The sequence below is a fragment of the Vanellus vanellus genome, assembly GCF_965231255.1.
Source record: "Vanellus vanellus genome assembly, chromosome: 2".
NCBI classification, from domain to species: Eukaryota; Metazoa; Chordata; class Aves; order Charadriiformes; family Charadriidae; genus Vanellus; species Vanellus vanellus.
This window is the reverse complement of record NC_138906.1, coordinates 9,424,607-9,445,213: the sequence shown is the minus strand read 5'-3', so window position 1 is coordinate 9,445,213 and position 20,607 is coordinate 9,424,607. Positions and strand designations below refer to the sequence as shown.

The 20,607-nt window shown below is 41.9% G+C and overlaps 1 protein-coding gene across 1 annotated transcript in view; it reads right to left on the bottom strand.

Annotated features, from left to right (window-relative positions):
- DPP6 (dipeptidyl peptidase like 6) overlaps positions 1-20,607 on the bottom strand; it is a gene marked incomplete at its 5' end in the record, with an annotated part of 441,826 nt that overhangs the window by 126,458 nt on the left and 294,761 nt on the right. The window contains one exon of the mRNA XM_082479426.1: positions 828-880. Within this exon, the coding sequence (XP_082335552.1) occupies positions 828-880 (53 nt within the window). The remainder of the gene's footprint in view (positions 1-827; positions 881-20,607) is intronic.

The following is a 20,607-nucleotide window of genomic DNA, read 5'->3' as shown; positions in this document are numbered from 1 at the left end:
GAGAGAGGTGAGGTGAACAGCAGTGTGATGGAGTTGGAGCTGCAGGTTACCTGCAGCACCAGAAAGACAAAGCTGAGAAGGGGGATTTAAAAATCTGCGACTAATTAAAGCTAAAGGATCCTACGTTAAACACTGAGCCTACTTCAGGACTTCCAGGGGATGGTGGGACCTAAGTGAAGAGACACTGTGTGATGGAAGTTTATTACCTATAATGATACATAATCTTTCATGCTACGTGCTTCAGGTAAAGCAATATACTTTCATTAAGTTTAGAAATGCTGCGAAAAGCCTATGTGGCATTCTTCTTGTCTGCACTTACCTCACACTCTGAAAAGATAAACTATAAACCCGAAGGCTTGTAGCTTCGGTATAATTGTGAGTGCATGTGACTAAGCAGCACTGGGACCCTGGGAACAGGCTACTGGTTTATCTGCCTTCAGATGGGATGCCAGAGATTGAATTTGTATTAAGGAAATCTCTGCAGATACCCAAAACTGAAGGGCGATGCCTCAGTTCTGACCACATTTAAGGGACTAAACACCCCTGGATAGATCCTCTGACAGCGCTCTGGTGAGTGGCCAACCGCGGCTCTCAGCCAGACACCAACACATATATATTCCAGCCAAAACCCTGAAAACTGGAATATGAAATTCATGTAGTCTGACTCTCCAGGGAAGCTGAGTACTTCTGTTTCCAGACTATGTCATCTTTTGTACAACACACAGCTCAGTGGATGCTGCAGCTAACGCCATTTGTCACAATACATGTTATTTTGCAGAATTCTTAATGGCTGAGTTTTAAAATGAAGACATTGAAAAATTGCTTACCCATGAGGTATTTTGCTGAGGACATAATATGCCGTATATGAATGGTGATACACCTGCAAAACGAAATGAGGAAAAAAAAAAAAAAACAAACAAACAAAAAAAGAGATTAGTAATTGTCACCTGTGTTAATAGGGCTCTTTTTCTGCAAAAACAATCAAGCTTTTATGGCTAGAGAGCTCTTCTAAACACTTCAAAATCTGTAGTAGGAAAGAACAATACATTAATTCACCTAATGCTGTTGTGTGTTCTTTTCATCTTGCACTTTATTACAGTGTTTGGCAAATCGTATACATCCAGATGCTCTGTGTTGTTACCATGACTACCAGGTCTTTGATTAAACTGGGGGCACATGGTCTCTGCAAGGGCTAAATATAGAACGACCATTAATGAGGACACCTTGGTCAGCTGGAGACATTCTCCATCATTATAACTAGACACAACAGGGAGAGAATACATCTTTTTTTTTGCTTATTTCCACATAAATAAAAGAGGGAGTGATGCTGGGTGATCTTAAGAGTGGGTTGTAAGAACCGTGTCAGCCAGCAAATCAAACCTTATCGACTTAGGGCATAAAGCTGACCTCACATTTGTTTGACCTGCCACGTTACATCTTCATATCAATTTGGGCTTTTTGGGCCTTGGGGAGGAGCTTGTCAGTTTGCATGGCAGGTCATCTCAGAAGGGAGAGTCTATTCTGTATTTTCTAAGTAGTAAATAATAATACCAGAGTCAAGGTCAGCGATTCAAAAGTTGGAGGACTTTTTTTCCACTACCGACAACGCAATCCTTAACGGGGATCTGGGGTTGCCCGAGGTGAGCAATGCTGAGCAACACAAGAGTCAGGGCACTAGTGTGAAAGGTCTAAATATGTTTGACTTTACATACATTTATACACACACTCACTTTTGCAATTCTGTCCTGTTACTGTATGTTAAGTACATACTAAATACATAAATGTATACTAAATAAATAAATAAATAAATACGTCTCCTACATCTCCTAACAATTATTTCATTTGACCTCTACTTACATCTTTAAGCCACTTGCTCCCCAGTATCTCTCATAAAGCATCCCCTCCCACAGGACAAAGGAGGAACTTCTTGAATACTTGCTTCACCAATCAAGTTTGTCTGATCAAAATTATTTTCCCTAGATACCTCCGGTTTTGCACAATTTTTTTTTTTTTTTTTTTTTTTAAACTTATTCCAAGAAACCACGAAAGGTGGTGGGTGGTGCTGCCAGCCTCAGCAGCGGCCATCCCAAGCACACCGCTAGCATCACAGACAAGTCAGCACGACTTACTACCCGTCACTCTGGAGGGCGAGCCTGCATAGCAGCACCTACAACAAGCTTACATCTTTTGGGGGCTCACTAGAGAGGCAGATCAACACAGGGCGCATCATCCTGTAGATGTTAAAATAAACTTCTCTGTCATAACTTGAATTCAAAGACTAAATCCTTACACTACTGCATGAACCCCCTGAAATAAAGCTACCACCAGAGTAAGAGGTGAAAGCACTGGATTTCTACCGATGAAATGCAGAGATTGATGCCAGACTGATGCAATTCCCTTCTTCCCCTGTGAAATTCACTCCCTGCATTACAAGGACATCATCAGCTTACATCCCCAAATCATATCTCCTTTTAGGCATCCAGATGCATAAAGGCTCCTCCAGCAAGGTGAGTCTCTGGTGTACTGGTATCAGGGAAGGTCTAACAACACAAGTGAATTCACGGCAAGCTAACATTTATTTTAGTACAGGTCTCCTTTTCAGATCCACCTGTTTCAGGTGATGCCAAATAAATTACGGAATCACGGAATTTTCAGAGTTGGAAGGGACCTCTAGAGATCATCTAGTCCAACTCCCCTGCCAAAGCAGGATTGCCCAGAGCACATTACTCAGGACTGCATCCAGGCGGGTCTTGAAAATCCCCAGAGAAGGGGACTCCACCACCTCCCTGGGCAGCCTGTGCCAGTGCTCTGTCACCCTCACCGTAAAGAAGTCCTTCCGTGTATTTGAACGGAACTTCCTGTGTTCTAACTTGTGCCCATTGCCCCTCGTCCTGTCACTTGGAACCATTGAAAAGAGCCTGGCTCCATCCTCCTTCAACCCACCCTTTAGATACTTGTACGCCATAATAAGGTCTCCCCTCAGCCTTCTCTTCTCCAGGCTAAAGAGTCCCAGCTCTCTCAGCCTTTCCTCATAAGGCAGATGCTCCAAGCCCTTAATCATCTTAGTTGCCCTTCACTGGACTCGCTCCAGCAGTTCCCCGTCCCTCTTGAACTGGGGAGCCCCAAACTGGACACAGTATTCCAGTTGTGGCCTCACCAGTGCAGAGTAGAGGGGGAGAATGACCTCCCTCGACCTACTGGCCACACTCTTCCCTGTGCAGCCCAGGATTCCATTGGCCTTTTTGGCAACAAGGGCACATTGCTGGGCCACGGATAATTTACTGTCTACCAGGACCCCCAGATCCTTCTCCTCAGAGCTACTTCCCAGCAGGTCCGCCCCTAACCTGTACTGGTGCTTTGCATTCTTCCTTCCCAGGTGCAGGACCTTACACTTGCTTTTGTTGAACCTCATTAGGTTCTTCTCTGCCCAGCTCTCCAGCCTGTCCAGGTCACGCTGGATGGCAGCGCGGCCCTCTGGGGTGTCAGCCACCCACCCAGTTTGGTATCATCAGCGAACTTGCTGAGGATACACTCTGTCCCCTCATCCAGGTCATTAATGAATATATTAAACAAAATTGGACCGAGTATTGACCCCTGGGGGACACCACTGGTTACAGGCCTCCAACTAGACTCTGTGCCACTGATCACAACCCTCTGAGTTCTGTCCCGCAGCCAACTCTCAATCCACCTCACTGTCACCTCATTACCATTATCTAATCTACATCCAAGCATACCAAAGAGCTCTTGAATCTTATAATGCAGATATCCTGCTGGCAATCCTGCTTTGGCAGGGGAGTTGGACTAGATGATCTCTAGAGGTCCCTTCCAACTCTGAAAACTCCATGATTCCGTGATTCCGTGATATTGGAGACCTGGCCGACACATGTGGCCCTAGACTTTATTCCAGCTTTGGTGAAGTTCTAAAACTGCCAAAGTTCCTTAAAGAAAGTGCACTGGAAGACTAAATTTGTCTACAGAGCTGAACAACCAAATAATATATTGCCACTAAGTACTGAGCAACTTCTGTCTTGAGATATCCTGGCAGTAGGATGCGGAAAATGATGCAGACATATAAAACGGGATCTGAGGCAAGGACTGGTGTTCCAGGTAAATGCCGTGTTGTCAGCTATCAGAGGCTGAGGCAGAAGCCAGAGCCCAAAAGGAACAGAGGCCTTCGGGGGAAAACAGAGAAACGTAGCAGGCTGGAGGGAAAAGAGACATCCAGGGCAGTTTTGAGCAGGACATCTGCTGATGTTGCTGCTTGTGGTACAGAGTCCCCACAGCCCTGGCCAGAGAGTTTAGAGCTGTCTTAGAGCCATTCACGGAGACCGAGGTAAAAGATTTCCTGTGCTGAAAGAGTTGAAGAGTGGGGAAAACAAAAATCGCAGGAGTCTCAAAGAACTCCTTTATTTTCTGAACATCATTTGTCATCCTCTTGGGTGTTTGGCCAGACTAAAATATCTCACATCTGCCGCGCCTGTAGCATGTCTCCTTCAAATGCTTGCTGCTGGCAGAGTTCATTCACAGCAGCAATCCTTTCCAAATAAATCCTCAAAATCACCAGGTTTGCTTATGTAAACAACAACTACTTATATGAGCAAAGATTTCAGGATCAGACGTTTATTATTATTTCAGTTCTTAAGGACAAGAGTGCATGTAGCTCAGAAGTCCTTCTCATCCCTACTATTTCAAACATGTTTAGAAAGCACACTGCGAGCAACCCTCCTAAGCACAAAGGAATCCAAGAGAAACACCACTTAATGTCTTTCTGAGAAATGCAGTGGCTGCTTTCCTCTTAAATATGCAAGCCAAACGCAATGATTTTAACTTTTTGAGAGGATGACTATGTCTGCTTAATATCGCCACTAAAATTTCTGCTGGGGCCAAGCAGAATTACACTATTCACTTACCAGATGGAAAGCCTCGCACCAGGGAAAGGAGTAAGAGAGAGGTGAGCATTCTTCCGAAATCCAGAGCTAAGCCTCAGAGACCGGACAGTGCTTAAAAGTTAGTATTTATTTCATTTAACTTCTCTGTTTCTGAGGCTTAGCCGACAAAAATAGCACTATTAACTCTCTGTGTTCCCCTTATCTATCCAAGGGGTGTGGGTAAAAGACCTTGCGCTGATTTGGTGTTCTTGGATGCCAGAAGCACACCGCTCCTCTCAGCAGAGAGGCATATTTGAAGGCAGCAGATTTTTTTGGCAACCGTTTTGCTCTGTAGGCCCTGTGTGCCAAGTCATCCCACCAACATAAGTTAGAACAGGTTTGAGACAGCTCTGAAGGGTTCTAGGTATTACCAAAATCGGGTCACAAAAGCTGCCGTGCCAGCTGTGACCGATGAGTGCTGTAAAAGTCATTATACTGAAACCACCGTGCCAGCAGCATTCTCCCGCTGGGCTTCTCATCCCAGGTCACAGCACAGATCTCGCTTACCTTCAGTCTACATTATGCTCTGCAACACGTGCATGTTTACACTGAAATCATAACGGGTCTAAGAGATGGATCTATCTGTTTCCACTTAAGCCTTGGAAAGGCAATTATCTCTCCAAAATTCAGAAAAATACAGGACTAATTATATATGACAACACTTTGTTGTGAAGCCACTGACCTCATTTTATGTAATCAACAAAAGGAGCCTGGACCTGACCAGATGACAGAGGAGATACAAACACTGCAGCACATACAGCAGCAGAGAAGAGCATCTGCCTCTTCCCCGCTACCAAATTCCAAAATAACAAGCAAACTCTGGTCCCTGCAAGCTACAGAAACAAACTGGAAGAAGCAATCTCTGTGCCTCATCACTGCGGAGCAAAGTATGGTACGAATGGTTGAGTAACATTTCATTGAAAGCACTTGCTTCATCTCCAAGGATGCAGGTCCTAGTCCAGCAGGACCTACTTAAATAGAAAACATGTTATTTAAGAATAGGGTGGATTTGGACGCATTTATTCGTTGTGACTATTGATATGCTTTAAATCAGAATTCAAAGCTTTTGTTCTTGCCCCAAAGCAACTGCACAAATGCTTGACATAAGTCCAAAAAGACAGGCAGGGTCCCGGTTACCTCCCTACATCTCACCTGGTTGGTCACACAGACGCAAGCTGGATGTGCAGGGCCTTCGCCTTCATCAACTGCTTGTTAAAAGTTTGACATTGTCACCATTATTTTCAATTTGGCACTGCCCGTGCAACTCACAAAAGGATTAGGAAAAGGTTTTAGATGGAAATTAGGGAATTTTCAGAAGGAAATTGTGAAACGTGTTTTCAGCATATTTGGGCTGGTATGGAAGATGACATTACCCACTTAGGATTTATTACTAGCATCAGAAAAAAAAAAAAGGAATAGTTTAGTTTACACTTTGATCTTCTGCGCCAGTTTCGGTCATACTGTGGGCTGATACCATGCTAGGACCTGCAGCAATCAGCATTTATCGAAACGCTTTCTTTTATGCTCATATGACAAGATGCTGAATCAATACAAACAAGAGGCACGTGCAGACTTTCTTTCAAGGGGGTTTATAAGCAAAGAAGGGGGAGAAAAGCCCTTAGAAGAAAACTCCTGAAACCAGCCCAATCTTCTCATCTTCCAACAGGCTGTTCTATCAAAACAGGTAATTAGGGTCTTACCATGCAGCATATTAAAGAGATCTGAGATTAAACCCAGGTGGACTGGCTGCCATGATCTCATCATTATTACTTAATTGATAAATACAGGAATAATACATCCTTTCATCTATTTTCTAAATGACTCCGTAGAGCCACCTGGTCCTTCATGCAGCAGTGATATTTACATTAAAGAATTATCTAGAACACTCACAATAAATCTCATAAAACTTTCGTTTGAAAGGGAACAGCTACAGGGCAGAGTAGAAGCGAAGCTGTGTTATTAAGCAGTTTGCAGGCTTAATACAAAACTTCTAGTATTTATTATTCTGTCTTCTTTTTTAGGAATCACACGTTTCATCCCAAAAGTCACCCCAGTACCCACAAATAAAAATGAACGCTCTAAGCAATCATCGGAAATAAAACTGTACAACAGATGGCTAAAGTCTGAAAATACCAAGAATATATTTTAATGTAATTAATCATAAAGCACTCAGTAGTTATCTGAGTAAAAGGAACCACTTTTTATTCTGTAACAATAAAGTATATCTCCGAATAATAGATTCCCTCAGGATTCTTAACAGACTCGAATTATCTTTATAATCTATTCCCTTTTATACTCTATAGTAAGACAGTAAAAGTACAGGACAAGTGGCCAGTGGAACAGGAACTGCCAGATCCATTAAAAGGGTTTTCCACAAAGAGTCTCTAAAAAGCCATTCGCTGGAAGTAGATTATATAGCCCATTTTCCTACTTCTGCTACGAGCAGACAAATCCCCAAATGAACACGTGAATGTCAAACCAATTGAATAATCCCAAACATTTGACATAATTACATACTCCACCTTTCAAAATGGTCCTGGCACCCTTAAACGGTAACTCATGCTGTGATGCAAAATATGCAGGTAAAAGATGATTTGCCATTTGGCCTTTAATATCTGTGATATTTAACCAGGCTCTGAAGTTGACAAATTACGAGGGAAAAGAGAATAAAGCGGAATGCAAGAAGGCTGCTGCTCTGCATTGGCAAACAGCTCACGTATTTGGTACCCTGTTATCTAACAGTGGCACAAATGGGAGGGAAACACAGGTTCAGAAGGAAAATCACAGGCAAACGTTAGCCAGAGGCTGTGTTTCCTTCTACTACATGCACGTATCGTGTTCAGTAGAGGATGACCCACAGTCACAACCACAATATCACATTGATTCTTCTGTTGGTCAGTTACCAACGAGCAAATATCATGTTATCTTTACAGAGTAACTATGTCATTTGTATAAATCTCCCAGTAGAGAAAAGGATAATTGTCGGAATAAAAATACCTCACTGCCATACTTCTTTACGGTTTTCTGTGGAGAATTAAAGCAGGTCACTGTACCTGTTTGCAGAATTTTCTGCATTTTTGAAAAAAGTTAGCAACAAAGACTAAATTTTCACTTAATGAGTCAACATAATTTGCCTTGATCAAAATTCTTTATGGTACCTTTGGTTTTGTTGGGGCTGTACAACCTGAAAACTGATGAATAACTTGAACCCTTCTGTTTTGTTGAGAAGAAATCCTTCATTTCCCATTAGGTGTTGAACTGGCCCTCCAAAGGGATGAAAAACCCATTCCCATAACTGACCACCGACCTCTTGGTAATGTTCTGTTCCATTTCTGATCTTTCATTCTCCCATGTGTTTGTGAATTAGAGCACAAGGGGTTATCTCTGCCTGAGGCATGGTTTGTGGGCAGTTAGGTAATGGTCTTTTCACTTTTTTCTATCAATCAGTAGAGACAGACTGGTCAGCAGTACTCTCCCCAGCCCAACTATTTCAGCAGAGTATTACCACCATACTATGGCTAATAGGCACTCCATAGTAACCAGCCCGTAATTAGATTCTCTAAAAACCCACGTTTTCTTTTCCTTCTGTGTCATTGTAATAATAATAAAAAAAAAAAAAAAAAAAAAAACAAACACCAAAATCCATACTGGTATTTTGTACCCTACACTCAGTGAAGCTTGATTGCTTGCAAGAACCAAACAAATCAATAAAGCCATATAATCTGAGATCTTTTCAACATCCTCACCTTTCAAATTCATTGTGATACTGACTTATTTTGTTTTCTTCTGAGGCAGCAAATTCTCTTTTGTCTCTACATTGAATTATCCCTTTATACTTTATCACTTCCCAAATAATGTACATCTAATACAGTCTCATGCCATGTGCCAACCTGTTTCTACAGCCCTCCAAGGACCACAGCCCGTTTCTCGTTGTGCCTCTAATAAATTAGGAAAACCATAATGAAATGCTACCAATGAGCATTTCCTGTGCATTGGTTCAGCCGGCAGCCAAACAACCCACAGCTGTTATCAAACACCTGATTTGGGATGCTCTTACCCACTGCACCGTATTCAGCTGATCAGCCACATGTGTAACGTGGTCACAACCACAGAAAGTGCACATGGAGACACACCGCAGGGAGGTCTGGGGAGCTCAGGGGGGAGCAGAGACAGGGGGAACACATTTGAGCAGGAAAGGTGATAAGAAGAAGGGGTCTTTTGATCAACTGACAGAAAGAGCATCTGGCAAATGTCTCTGTTCCAGAGGAAATAACTTATTTTTAATTAATATATGGGCAAAAGGAGCAAGCTCTATACCTGGGGAATGCAGGTAAGACAGCTGAGTGAAGGGAAGAAACCATTTTTCTTGGAAAGGGGAGGATCCGGCCCCAGCAGCGTACCTGTGCCTGGGTGAAACGACTGAGCTAACACTAAGTGATCAATGTCTTGAGAGACCCAATGGGTGTCTCATCTCAGCCACACCAGTGTGAATAAGGAGCTGCTCCACTGCTACCCAATGTCATAGGCAATCAAGGATGAGCGACTGGGTATCTCCAGAACCAGGAAGAAGTTTTAGCAATTGATTTGGAAGAAGAGAATAAACTGCTATGCACAAGGGATGGAGAGCGGAAGAACACAGAATCACAGAATGGTCAGGGTTGGAAGGGACCTCTGGAGATCATCCAGTCCAACCCCCCTGCCAGCGCAGGGTCACCTACAGCAGTTGCACAGGACGGTGTCCAGGTGGGTTGGGAATGTCTCCAGAGTGGGAGACTCCCCCACCTCTCTGGGCAGCCTGTGCCAGTCCTCTGCCACCCTCAAAGTAAATAAGTTCCTCCTCATGTTAAGATGGAACTTCCTATGTTCAAGTTTGTGCCCGTTACCTCTTGTCCTATCACTGGGCACCACTGAAAAAAGACTGTTCCCGTCCCCCGGCACCCTCCCTTTAAGTATTTATAAGTATTGATAAGATCCCCCCTCAGTCTTCTTTTCTCTAGACTAAAAAGACCTAAGTGGCAGTGGATCATCAGGAATAGTCTTTGCATGTCTCTGTTTTTCAAATCTTTTAACAATTCAACCACCAAGACTGAAAATTAAATCATTGCAATAGAAGCCTGAAGGAACCTCACTCTACAGGCTTCTCCCTGGTGCACAAAGGACGACCAGACCAGCTCTCCAGTCCTGCAGTGCTGTGAATGCCCCGTCAGCCACACTGGAGAGGCCTCCTCGGAGCAGCGACAATCTCACATCAAGGTGACATCAGGAATGGACAGCACGTTCGTGCCACAGGGACTTGCATTTTAGCAGCATCCGTAACTCAAGCTCAAGCCGATTGCAATAGGGTGGTGCACTGCAGGCAACACGCACAGTTTATATGTAAATCTCTCTCACAAACATATCAGGGGAGTGCTGGGATTAGAAGCTGATTTTCCGGCTACCAAACCAAAGGCCTCTGAACCAGCTAAGCCCAGGAGTTACTCCTTCACAAATAGCGTCATCTCTAGTTTGCGAAATAACCATAAATTAAGTGCGATGGCAACATCCACTACAGTAATGGATGGACTGCAGTGTTGTAAGATAATGCGGTTACTTCATGTTCCACAAACTGATTATCTATCTCAGCTGTTTCATGATAATAATTCTTTATTAAAAGATTTGTTTCCAAATCACACTTTTGAGAGCCTTACATGGCGACGCCGCCGAAAGGGATTTTCAAGGCCGGCTTTAGGATTTATGACTTGCTGACATGGTGGAGGTAAAGCGGATGCTCTTTTTGTTACAAACGCAGCTCCGGAATCAACTTAGGCTACAGGTATTAACATACAGCTCGTGTGCCAGACCTTGCCCCTAGGAGAGCGTTAATCCAATCTGCCAACTGCTGCTGCCCTCTAATACAGCTCTGCCCTGCCAAGCAATTACAAAAGCCTCCTTTTGCTCCCGAGCCACCTGTCCCTCACAGCACTCCACTGGCACCAGCAGCACCAGCAAGCACTTGCAGGCACTGGCTTAAAGGACGACTGCTCCATTTTTTGCTGGTAAATAAAAGGGCAGCTACACAACACTCGGTAGGATTTTCGCACCAGCCTGTGTGCACTGGTTGTTGCTCAGGTCATTGGGAAGCATCTGCGACCGAGTTATTAGGAATTACGAGTGGGGGTTATGAATAACGAGCTCCATTCGTTGTTGATCTTGGGTTTAAACTTTTATCAGTATTCACATCACATGGTATGAACTCCCCGGTTCCCCTCCCGCTCTGCAGCAGCCGTACTGTAAGACTGGATGGAAATTCTCCAAGCACTGCACTTGCCCGTTTTACAGTCCCGCTCAGAAACTTGGAAATGAGAACTGAATTATCAAGTATAAAGTTAATGTTGCGATTCTAACATATCAAACAATGTATCTAAGAGAAGAAGTAAAAGATAAACAAACACCTTTGCGTTATTCTGTAATAAGAGTACAAAAGTGGCCTAAGGCCAAATAAAAGTTTTAGAAGGAGACAACGATTATACCAAACCTAGGAAACACAGAAAACCTTCCAACCCATACAAACACACAAAACACACAATTGTGATTCTCTTGTAATATCATATACATGATAATACACAATAATAACATCTCTATTGGGTCAGACCCCAAGTCCAGCTGGTTTGCTCTCCTGGCTCGGACAGTAGTCCAAAGCCAATCCAGAAAGAAAATCAGAGCTAGCTTATTTACAGTCATCCTTCTCCAAAATCCTTCCCCAGGCTCTCACAGTTTGCAGCTTGGAACCACTCTCTTTGCAGCTGTCTACCTTGAGGGACGTCCCTGCCCGTGACCTCTCCAGTCACTCTGTACAAGCATTTACCCTTTTTGCACCTACAGCCGCCATGTAGCAACACCCTCTTCCCAGACAATGGTGCCAAAAGCCTGTTTGGGGTAGGATTGCTCTGACCGGTCTTCGGTGCCTATTTTAGCCTCAGGTTTACACCCTGGAGCACACTGATTATGAAGGCAGCCCAGGGCAGCTGACGCAGATGGGGAGCTTACGTTGTTCCCATCCACGTTCCCTTGACTGACGCTCACCTTTGTTGACTTTGGAGTTACAAGTCTGAGGGCTGAAGGGCAGCATGAGAAATCAATGCTTAATAATCAATGCTTTTAATGAAACATCAGACAATGCCTTCTTTAAAAGAAACATTTCTTGAGCTGGGCAGACTGGATGTGGAAAGATTCTAAAAACCTCTCTTCTGTGAAGTTTACAGTCCGAATGGGCGCAGCTTTGTAGCAATTACATGAGAACTAAGCCATGAAAATGGGCTGAATGCTTAGTATATCTAATTAATTTATTCACTTTTAAATAATTCACTTTAGCGGCAGAAATTAGCAATTACAAAACCACAGCATATGTTCTTTCTATTAAAATGTACTCTTAGCATGCCAAAATTGCTTTTTCTACTATAGCAGTTGAGAGAGCGAATAATACAAAGAAGTTAGCGCTGTCATTGAGATGATGGTCATAGGCTCAGGGCACTCTTAGAAGACTCAAAGAAAGGAATCCAAGACAAGAAGGATGAGACCTTCAAAAAGCATTAGAGAGCAGAAGTTTAAGAGCACTGAAGTGGACGTGAAAGGAGAATGAATGTATTCAGATAGATGCCAGGGACCTTGGTCCAAAAAAGCTCTCTCTGTTCAGTGAAAGATTCATTTTCTAGTTCCATATGAGATCAGAAGACTCTGAGCTGTGTCTCGATGTACACGTGGATCTAATTCACTGGAGGTGACATTTCTATTTTTTGACATAAGGAAAAATAAACCGAAATCACATACGAGACAGCGGAGCTTTTTGTCTGTCATCCTTGTGATGCTGTGGACATCTTCCAAGGGGTAAACGGACTGTGGTGATGATGGGCATCTCTTCAGAAAGTGGGGGGAGAGCAAACAGAGCATCCCCTGTTCCTCGCTTGCTGCACAACCCTTCACAGTACCACCATCAACAGCATCACTGTACGGATACTTTTCGACTCTTGCACATACAAATCTGAGGACTTGCGCTTTTAAAAATCTGACTAAAGCCCTATGATTCGTTTCCCTTTTCAAGAAAGAGCTTTTTTTTTGAGCAAAGAATAAAAGAGAATAGAAGATTCCGTTTTCAAATCTGGGTCATTAGCTGCCCAAGGAGGAACGTTAATTATTGGTTTTAACATAGCCCTGATAAAAACAGAGTTCTGCAGGCAGTTAAAGAGATAAAGGGCACTTGTTCAGGGTAAACACAGAGCCGCACACTCCTTGGATTTAGGCACGTAGCTCAGCTAAAGAGGAGAGCATTTGCATCAGAAGATTCGCATTTCTGAGTACAGAATTTCACTGGGGCGCTCTGCACAGTAAGATCTGGTTTTCCAGAAGAGGGCACTAAATATATTTTTTTCCTATTTTAGTGATTAAAAATAAATAAATGAGACTGGAAATCAGAAGAATTAGATTATAAAGTCCTGCAGGCCAGGACTGCTTTCTATGTTTCTGCATCGACACGAGAATTACATTCTTTCTGATTTTGCTTTCTAATGCCTTTTAAATCACTGTTGCTTCCCCATTTTGCGTCTCATTCCTAATATAATTCTGTCCTTAACATTTAAAAATAACTACCTACACTTTTGAGAATCCAGCACAAAATGGGATTTCTGTTGTCCCTAAAAACTCAGGAAGCAAAATTATGCTAAAAAACAGGAACTCGCCTCTAACCTAATTGTGAAGCCTCTGCATGTTGCAAGGAACCTAGTTCTTTATTAAGTTCTATTTTTTTCAATAATTTTTATATAGCTACATTTATTTCATTCCTACTAAAGCACAGAATGTTCCCCTGTGTTTCACTAAGATGGATTCCCATAGGAGTGAAAAAAAAAAAGTTGCAATGATTTTACTGTTATCTATCTGGTTTTGACTATCTAGGAGACCTTGTACAATTACCTTACCTATGTTTTATTCAAAAATAAAGTGTAGGTTATTTTTAAGATGTTTTGTAAATTTTGTTAGAACATTAATCTCTACCAGTCTGCCTGTTCAAGTTAGATCATCTATACACTCAGAAAAGGAAGCAGAATAAAAAATCTAATCTTATCTAAGCAAAGAAAAAATTGGTTATTTTTGCATCATGGTGTTTTGCCTTGAGTTTTTTTATTTTCCCTTCTCTGTTTGATGAAAATCTCATTTGCTAAAGAAAATATTTACAGAGGAAGACTGCTGATAGCTGATACCGATACATAATATACCTACGTACTCTTGCATGACAGGCTAATTACTTCTGACTTTTGATATTACTCTAGTCTTCCCTGGAACTGTGGGTTTGCTTTTCAGTTTACTGATGTATATCTGTGCCCGTGAATAAAAGTAGGATACCGTTTGTTGGCCTCTGCTACGTGAGCAAAGCCGTCCAACGTAGTCTGAAACATTATTTTGCACTCAGTCGTGTCTGTGCGATTTGTATTGAAGCCTCCCAGCTCAAATCAGGAGGCTTAAAGTCCAGTCCTAACTCCATTTACCTACGTTATTAGAAGAACAGCAAGAGCTTAATCCTTTGTTTTTAATAGGAAATAGTTCAAGCTCAGAGGTGGCGCGGCAGCTGAAGTCAGCACACTCAGTTTTTAATGCTCTCCATTTCACGCAGTCAGTATTTTGCTGCAATAATCAAACTAAACAACACTCCCTGGAATGGAGACTCAGTAAGAAATTGAGATTTGGTGCAGTTTTACTGAAACCATTGCTCTAGGGGGAGCACACGCTGGCAAAACTGGAATACGGGGACCGAGGACAGCAGGAAGACCTGCTGGGCAAAGCTTTGCCTCTCAGCTCAGGCAAACATGTCCTCTCCTGGTTTATGCATCTAGATCGCCATTTCATAAGCACCAACTTCCTGCTGAAAACATCCCCCAACAACGGGGAGCAACAGAGCTAAGGAAAGGGGATCCCAGTGTGGTTTTATTGTTGGCTCCCAGAAAGAGCTGCAGGCCACAAGTAACCGTGGTGTCTACCCACGATAAATGCAGGGTGCCCACCAGTTCCTTCAACATTGAGATGATCCCACTCCTACAGCACCTGCTGAGGGAGTAATGCTGGGGTGAGCACCCATTCCTTGCATTTAACGCATGCAAACACCTTTTTCCATGGACAACACACAGAGGAAGGCTCCGCCCATCCATTCCTCTTTGCTGAGATTCAGTGCCTGTCTTTTCCCCTTCGTTAAGAATGGAAAATAAAGAAAAAAGTATGACGATTTGGGATATGCCATTTCACTCCACATTTCTTTGTTGCTGCTCCTACCCAGAGTTACAGCACCAGACCCTTAATTTTACCTAATAACCCCTTGTCCCACGGCCCGAGGGACTTAACTACCAAAATGTCCCTGCAGTTCATGTCCGTCACTCAATGTATTTGAGTACCTACCCCCACTCTACCTTCTTGTTTAAGCTGGAAATTTTTCTGGGCTGTGCCAAAGCGGAAGGACTGCTGCTAAGAGCACAGCATAAGGCTGCATAAAGGGACACATTTTCTGCTGGAGCTTTGCAGGGATTTGAAATGAATCATGAAGCTCCTCCAAAACAAATAAAACAAAGAATAGGTTTGACCTCTTTTCTTCCCCTGTGTTAGTCCAAAATTGGTCCTGAAAGTTACCAATATGAAATTAGTTTCTGCAGTTTCTCCTTCAAAAGGGAGGTCTCGGATTAAACACACAACCAATTATTGCTCCACTGTCCTGTGCCTGCATCCAAAAATTTCTATTCTAAACATACGACGCGACAGAAATTGGACAGAGCGATGACCGCTGAGCAGCAAGAACAAATATTCCCACCACCTGATAACATGTTTACTCAATTAAAATGGGTATCCACCCTCCCATAGCAAAAATATTTAATTTTGTAAACATGTGCAGCAGAAAAAATACTGTTGGGGCTCTGCTGTCAAAGGCACAACTGAGGACACCTGAGAAGACAGTGTTTGCGCAACGCTGTAATAGAGTTTTGAAAACCCACAAATCCCTCTAGAGTTGTGTGGCAAACTTCCCTCTCTCTCTGCGCCACTGCAGATATCAAATATTAATTAGGCTGAACCAGTTACTGATACCAACACGCGACAGAAAAACTCGGCACGTCGGTACGTCTGACAGAGATATCGCTACTTCTGCCTGAGCCGAGATTCATCGGTAGGAAAAATCTCCCGGTTGCTCAGACTTTCTTTATTAGCAGCTTTGGCTTATTTGATGCAAGGTGACCGCGAAGTGCTGGTGCCCTGGGTGAGCTGCACACCTCCAGGTCTGGCAGAGGAGCAAATGGAAACGTAGAAACGTTTTTGAATCCACCTTTTCTGATCCCTTCGAAAATCCTCTTTTGTCTATCGTGTTGCTGTTCAGCCGGCATTGAAAACCGCAGATTAGGGAATTTATTCATGGTGGTTTTGAGATTAAAAAAGATAGGCAGCCTTTCACAAAGGGTGTTTTAAGTAGATCAGATTCATAATAATAATAAAAAAAAAAAACAACAAACCCACAACACTCTCCTTTAAAAATCATTTATTGCCTCTAAATTTTGTCAAATAATAGCTGCTGCTTCAGCTTCAAATCCAAAGTAAACTATCACCCAGAAAATTAACCTCCCCTATGTTCTCTGTACTTTCTTGTTAATACAATACTTCTGGACACACAAGCCTTAGCTTTTGTTATGTAAATGTAACTGGAGCACTTCTGTTCTCCTTATCACTACAAAGGGGATAAAAAGCACATTGTTAAACAAGGGTGTTTACTCTACTGATCTTGGCTGTTGAAATAACACGACTCAAAACAGGGCATAAGAATATGTAAGAAGAAGGAGAGAAAAGGCGGCCCCCCACTTTCAGCCCTGGCACTACAGAATCACCTCGCTACAACCCCACATGGGCACGCTCTTAAAAATGGTGCCATTTTCAGAAGTTGTGAGCATTTCACTGAAATATTAGATATTAGCTGAATGGCATTAGTAATATCTATTCTATGGGAAGCAACCGAAGATGTTGTTTTCATTAAAAAGACCCAAGATTTGGCCAATCATCAGATGTGATGAGAGGCCAGTCTATGTGGCTCCACTAATTCATTAATAACTTGACTTCTGCTCATTACAGAACCACTGAACAACTACAGTCCTCCAGCGAATTGAGAGAAGATGTTTTGCTTGAAGATACACACATGCACAGATGCAATAACAGAAAAAACATTTACGTTAATATAAACTTTATATTATTAGGACTTAGAGTTTTCTTCTTTTTATGTAGGAAGCGAAACTATAGTTATTTATTTAAATAATAGGTAACTAATTCTCATAAGTCATCAAAGTTACAGTGCTTCAGGCTTGCAAATGTTGGGAAAATAGTTTTGGCCACTAACCTTTGATAAAAGTCAACACTGCCCTTATATTGTGCTGCTTTAAAATAGAGAAGGAGTCCTTCTGGTTTATGAGCAACAAAGATTCAAAACTGCATTCATATGAAAAAAAAAAAAACATGGGAAATCTGTAAACATAAACCTCTGTGCTCAAAATCCGTTCAAAGATTCTACTGGTTTACAACAAACACCAAAAATTAAACAAATCACTAAACCAGGTAGCATTATTTTATGGTACAAATTTTCTAACTTTCCTCATTTTACAGTGTTATCACTATACATTTTCATTGTTCCTGAAAACAGCATTGGGTGGGAATGAAAAAGGTAAATTTGAAATGTATTTATTGCCGCAGATAGAAAACAGATTTATGCAAAGCTATTTCTAACACTGGTAAATCCTTTTCAGTTAAGTAATAAATATCTTAGCTACAATATTAGCAGTATTACTGATGGTAGTTATGATAGTGTCTAATTTTCAGAGGCATATTTATCATAATAATAGTTCTCACCTAACTCAAAAGGATGTTGTGAGGATTCATTAATATTTATACCCATCAGTGTTTTGGAAATAACAAGTGTTATATTATTTTAATTTTTACACAACTAATTAAAGCAGTATGAGGTTATAATTGGAGCCATAAGCACAAAACCTGTTCGTTCCACATAACAACCAGACTTGGACAAACAGTAAGACATAGTAACAACAACAATAATAATATGCTACTTTCTATAAATAACGCTTTTTTTACTTCGTTCAAAGTCAAGGATTTGGACTGGGTCTTTCTGAGGTCTCTCTGGTCCCACCGCTCCCGTGACATCTATGGCAACAAGCAGGGTCAAAAGGAATACTCACCACATAAACTACTCAAAAAAAAAAAAAAAAAAAAAAAGATGGGCCTGCTCTAATTATAATGATGATTAATTCTTTGCAGCTTTCAGCATTATAAAAATGCATTCTTTTAACTGCAAAATAGGTAATAGCGGCTGTTGTGTCAGCCATAAAAGTCTCTAAGCCCTAATTGCTGTTCAGAAGACTTAGCAGTTTGGTCCGTATTAATCAGCCAGGATTTCCTGTGTGTAATTGCTCTTAACTAGCTCAAACACAGTAATGGACTGGTAAATTGGAAATGAAGAACAAATAGCTTTAAGAAGAATCTCGGCCACTTTATTTCCTCTCTTGCATTACAACGACAGCTATTCATAATAAAGGCAATTAAATATTCTCTATTTAATGTCTCACCGTGTCACTCAAGAAAATCACTTTTCTTCTCATTTACTTTCCTCTGTTTCTTTTTTTCACCATGACACAAACTCCACTGGGTAACTCCGACAGCCCCAGCAATCGACACAAGCCCGTGGAGTTTGGTTACTCGTCATTATTCTTACCCCATCACTCCCCCAGTGGCAGACACGCTACTGAATTTAAGAGGTGCTTTGTCAACTTGGCTATTTAGGAAATCTCTTTTGGAGACCACAGAGACCCACAAACGTGATTCAAGCCCAAACACCAGAGGAGACCTCTGTGTCTCCCCGGGAGGCGCGCAGGGAGCAGGGAGCTGGTCCAGCAATGCTGGTGGAGCCATGCGCTGGGCGAGAGTGGCTTTGAGCTGACACCACCAGGGACAGCCCTGACCCTCCGCACCCTCTCTGCCGAGATGCTGTGGTTAAGCCCCCATTGGCCTATGTGTTTTGGGGTTACCGAATTCTATAGCCAGAGCTCCACACGCTTGTTTCGGGGAAGGACGATTTGAAATCAAAGTTTCCCTATGGGTGTGCTTATTCCCCAATGCTTTCCCAAAACTTTACCCTGTGCTTTCAGCCTCAGGTTCGACCTTGCTCTAGTGTAAAGAAACAAAAAAACAAACAAACAACAGAAGAATTGCAAGAGTATTTTAAAGACAAGGGAGCCTGGTGCCTTCCCTATGACCTTTCCAGGAAAAGAACAAATCTTCTGTGTTCAAGGTTAGGAAAGTTCCCTATTAGCACAAGGCTTACCCAGAATATTGCTGCCTGAAAGATTAAACTTCTGTAAATATAAGCGCTGCAAAAAAGCATTTAGAATGAAACCCGACAGCCCGACTAGCCACAATGTACCCACGCCAGTCTCATAACCGCCTGCCAAGCTTCCTGGGAGAAATGTATTTTAAGGAACAGGCTTTAATTCATCATCCTTTAAGATGATGAAGTGATACAACAGGAAAACACACATTAGTTCCCTCAATATCTTTGCAAAATAGGTGTCTGCCAGTTCGGGGCTGTGTTATTCCAATGTAGGTGTCAGTGCCGTTACCCAGACCCAACACTGAGCAGAGATGCTTCTGTGCAAATAAATAGAAAAACCTTAGAAGAAATCTATTACTGGCAAGAAATGACTTTGTAGCATTTTTCTTTCAAATATTTCACATTATGGGAGTGACACACTATGCTTTTCTATTTTGATTTTTAATCCTAGCCTGAATTAGGCGCTGAACTCATCCACAACAGAATCCACATAAATTATTAATTCATATGATGTATACTAAGATATTTTACACATATGTAAATGCAGCACAACTGTATTGTGTAAAAAAATGATGAAAACATCTATACTCACAAACAGTGAGTAGTAAAAGGCAGCACATCGCACTTTCAAATGGCAAAAAATAAAGCAACACTTTTTGACACCTATAAAATAAGTCCACAATAGTTTCAAGAAGTTTCTTTTTGAACGTATTTGTAGAATTAAACTTAAAACAAATGTCCTTTGCCAACGCATCTCCTGAAATTTCCTTTTGACTTTGCAACAAGGACAACTGCCCAGGGCTTTGCTAATCAATTTCTTGTGTTGCAGAAAACAGCGTAATTTGAATTTTGTCCAAGAATACAGTCTGAAATGCAGAAAATGTGAAACGCTAACTAACGTGCAATTATTTGTAGCCACAGTCCGCACACCAAGTGAGAAGAAAGCTGAATAAGTAATTCAACAATTATTGCGACTTCAATAACCAAAGAGCTGCTCGTCACGGCTTAAGGATGCAATATCCAAGAGTGAATCTTCCCACCCCTCTATTAGTATGCTTCTTAAAAAAAAAAATATCTTTGTACCCTTTATGAGCATGGATCCCAAAGGAAAAAGGAGGGGTTTTAGTTTTGTTTCAGAAGACTATTTCAGAAGACTCTCGCTATCTTAATCTCATGTATGAATACTTGAGCAATTTGCAATGCTCTTTTACACCGAATGTACGTCCAGTCACATACTGAAATCATAGAATCATAGAATAGTTTGGGTTGGAAAGGACCTTTAAAGGTCATCTAGTC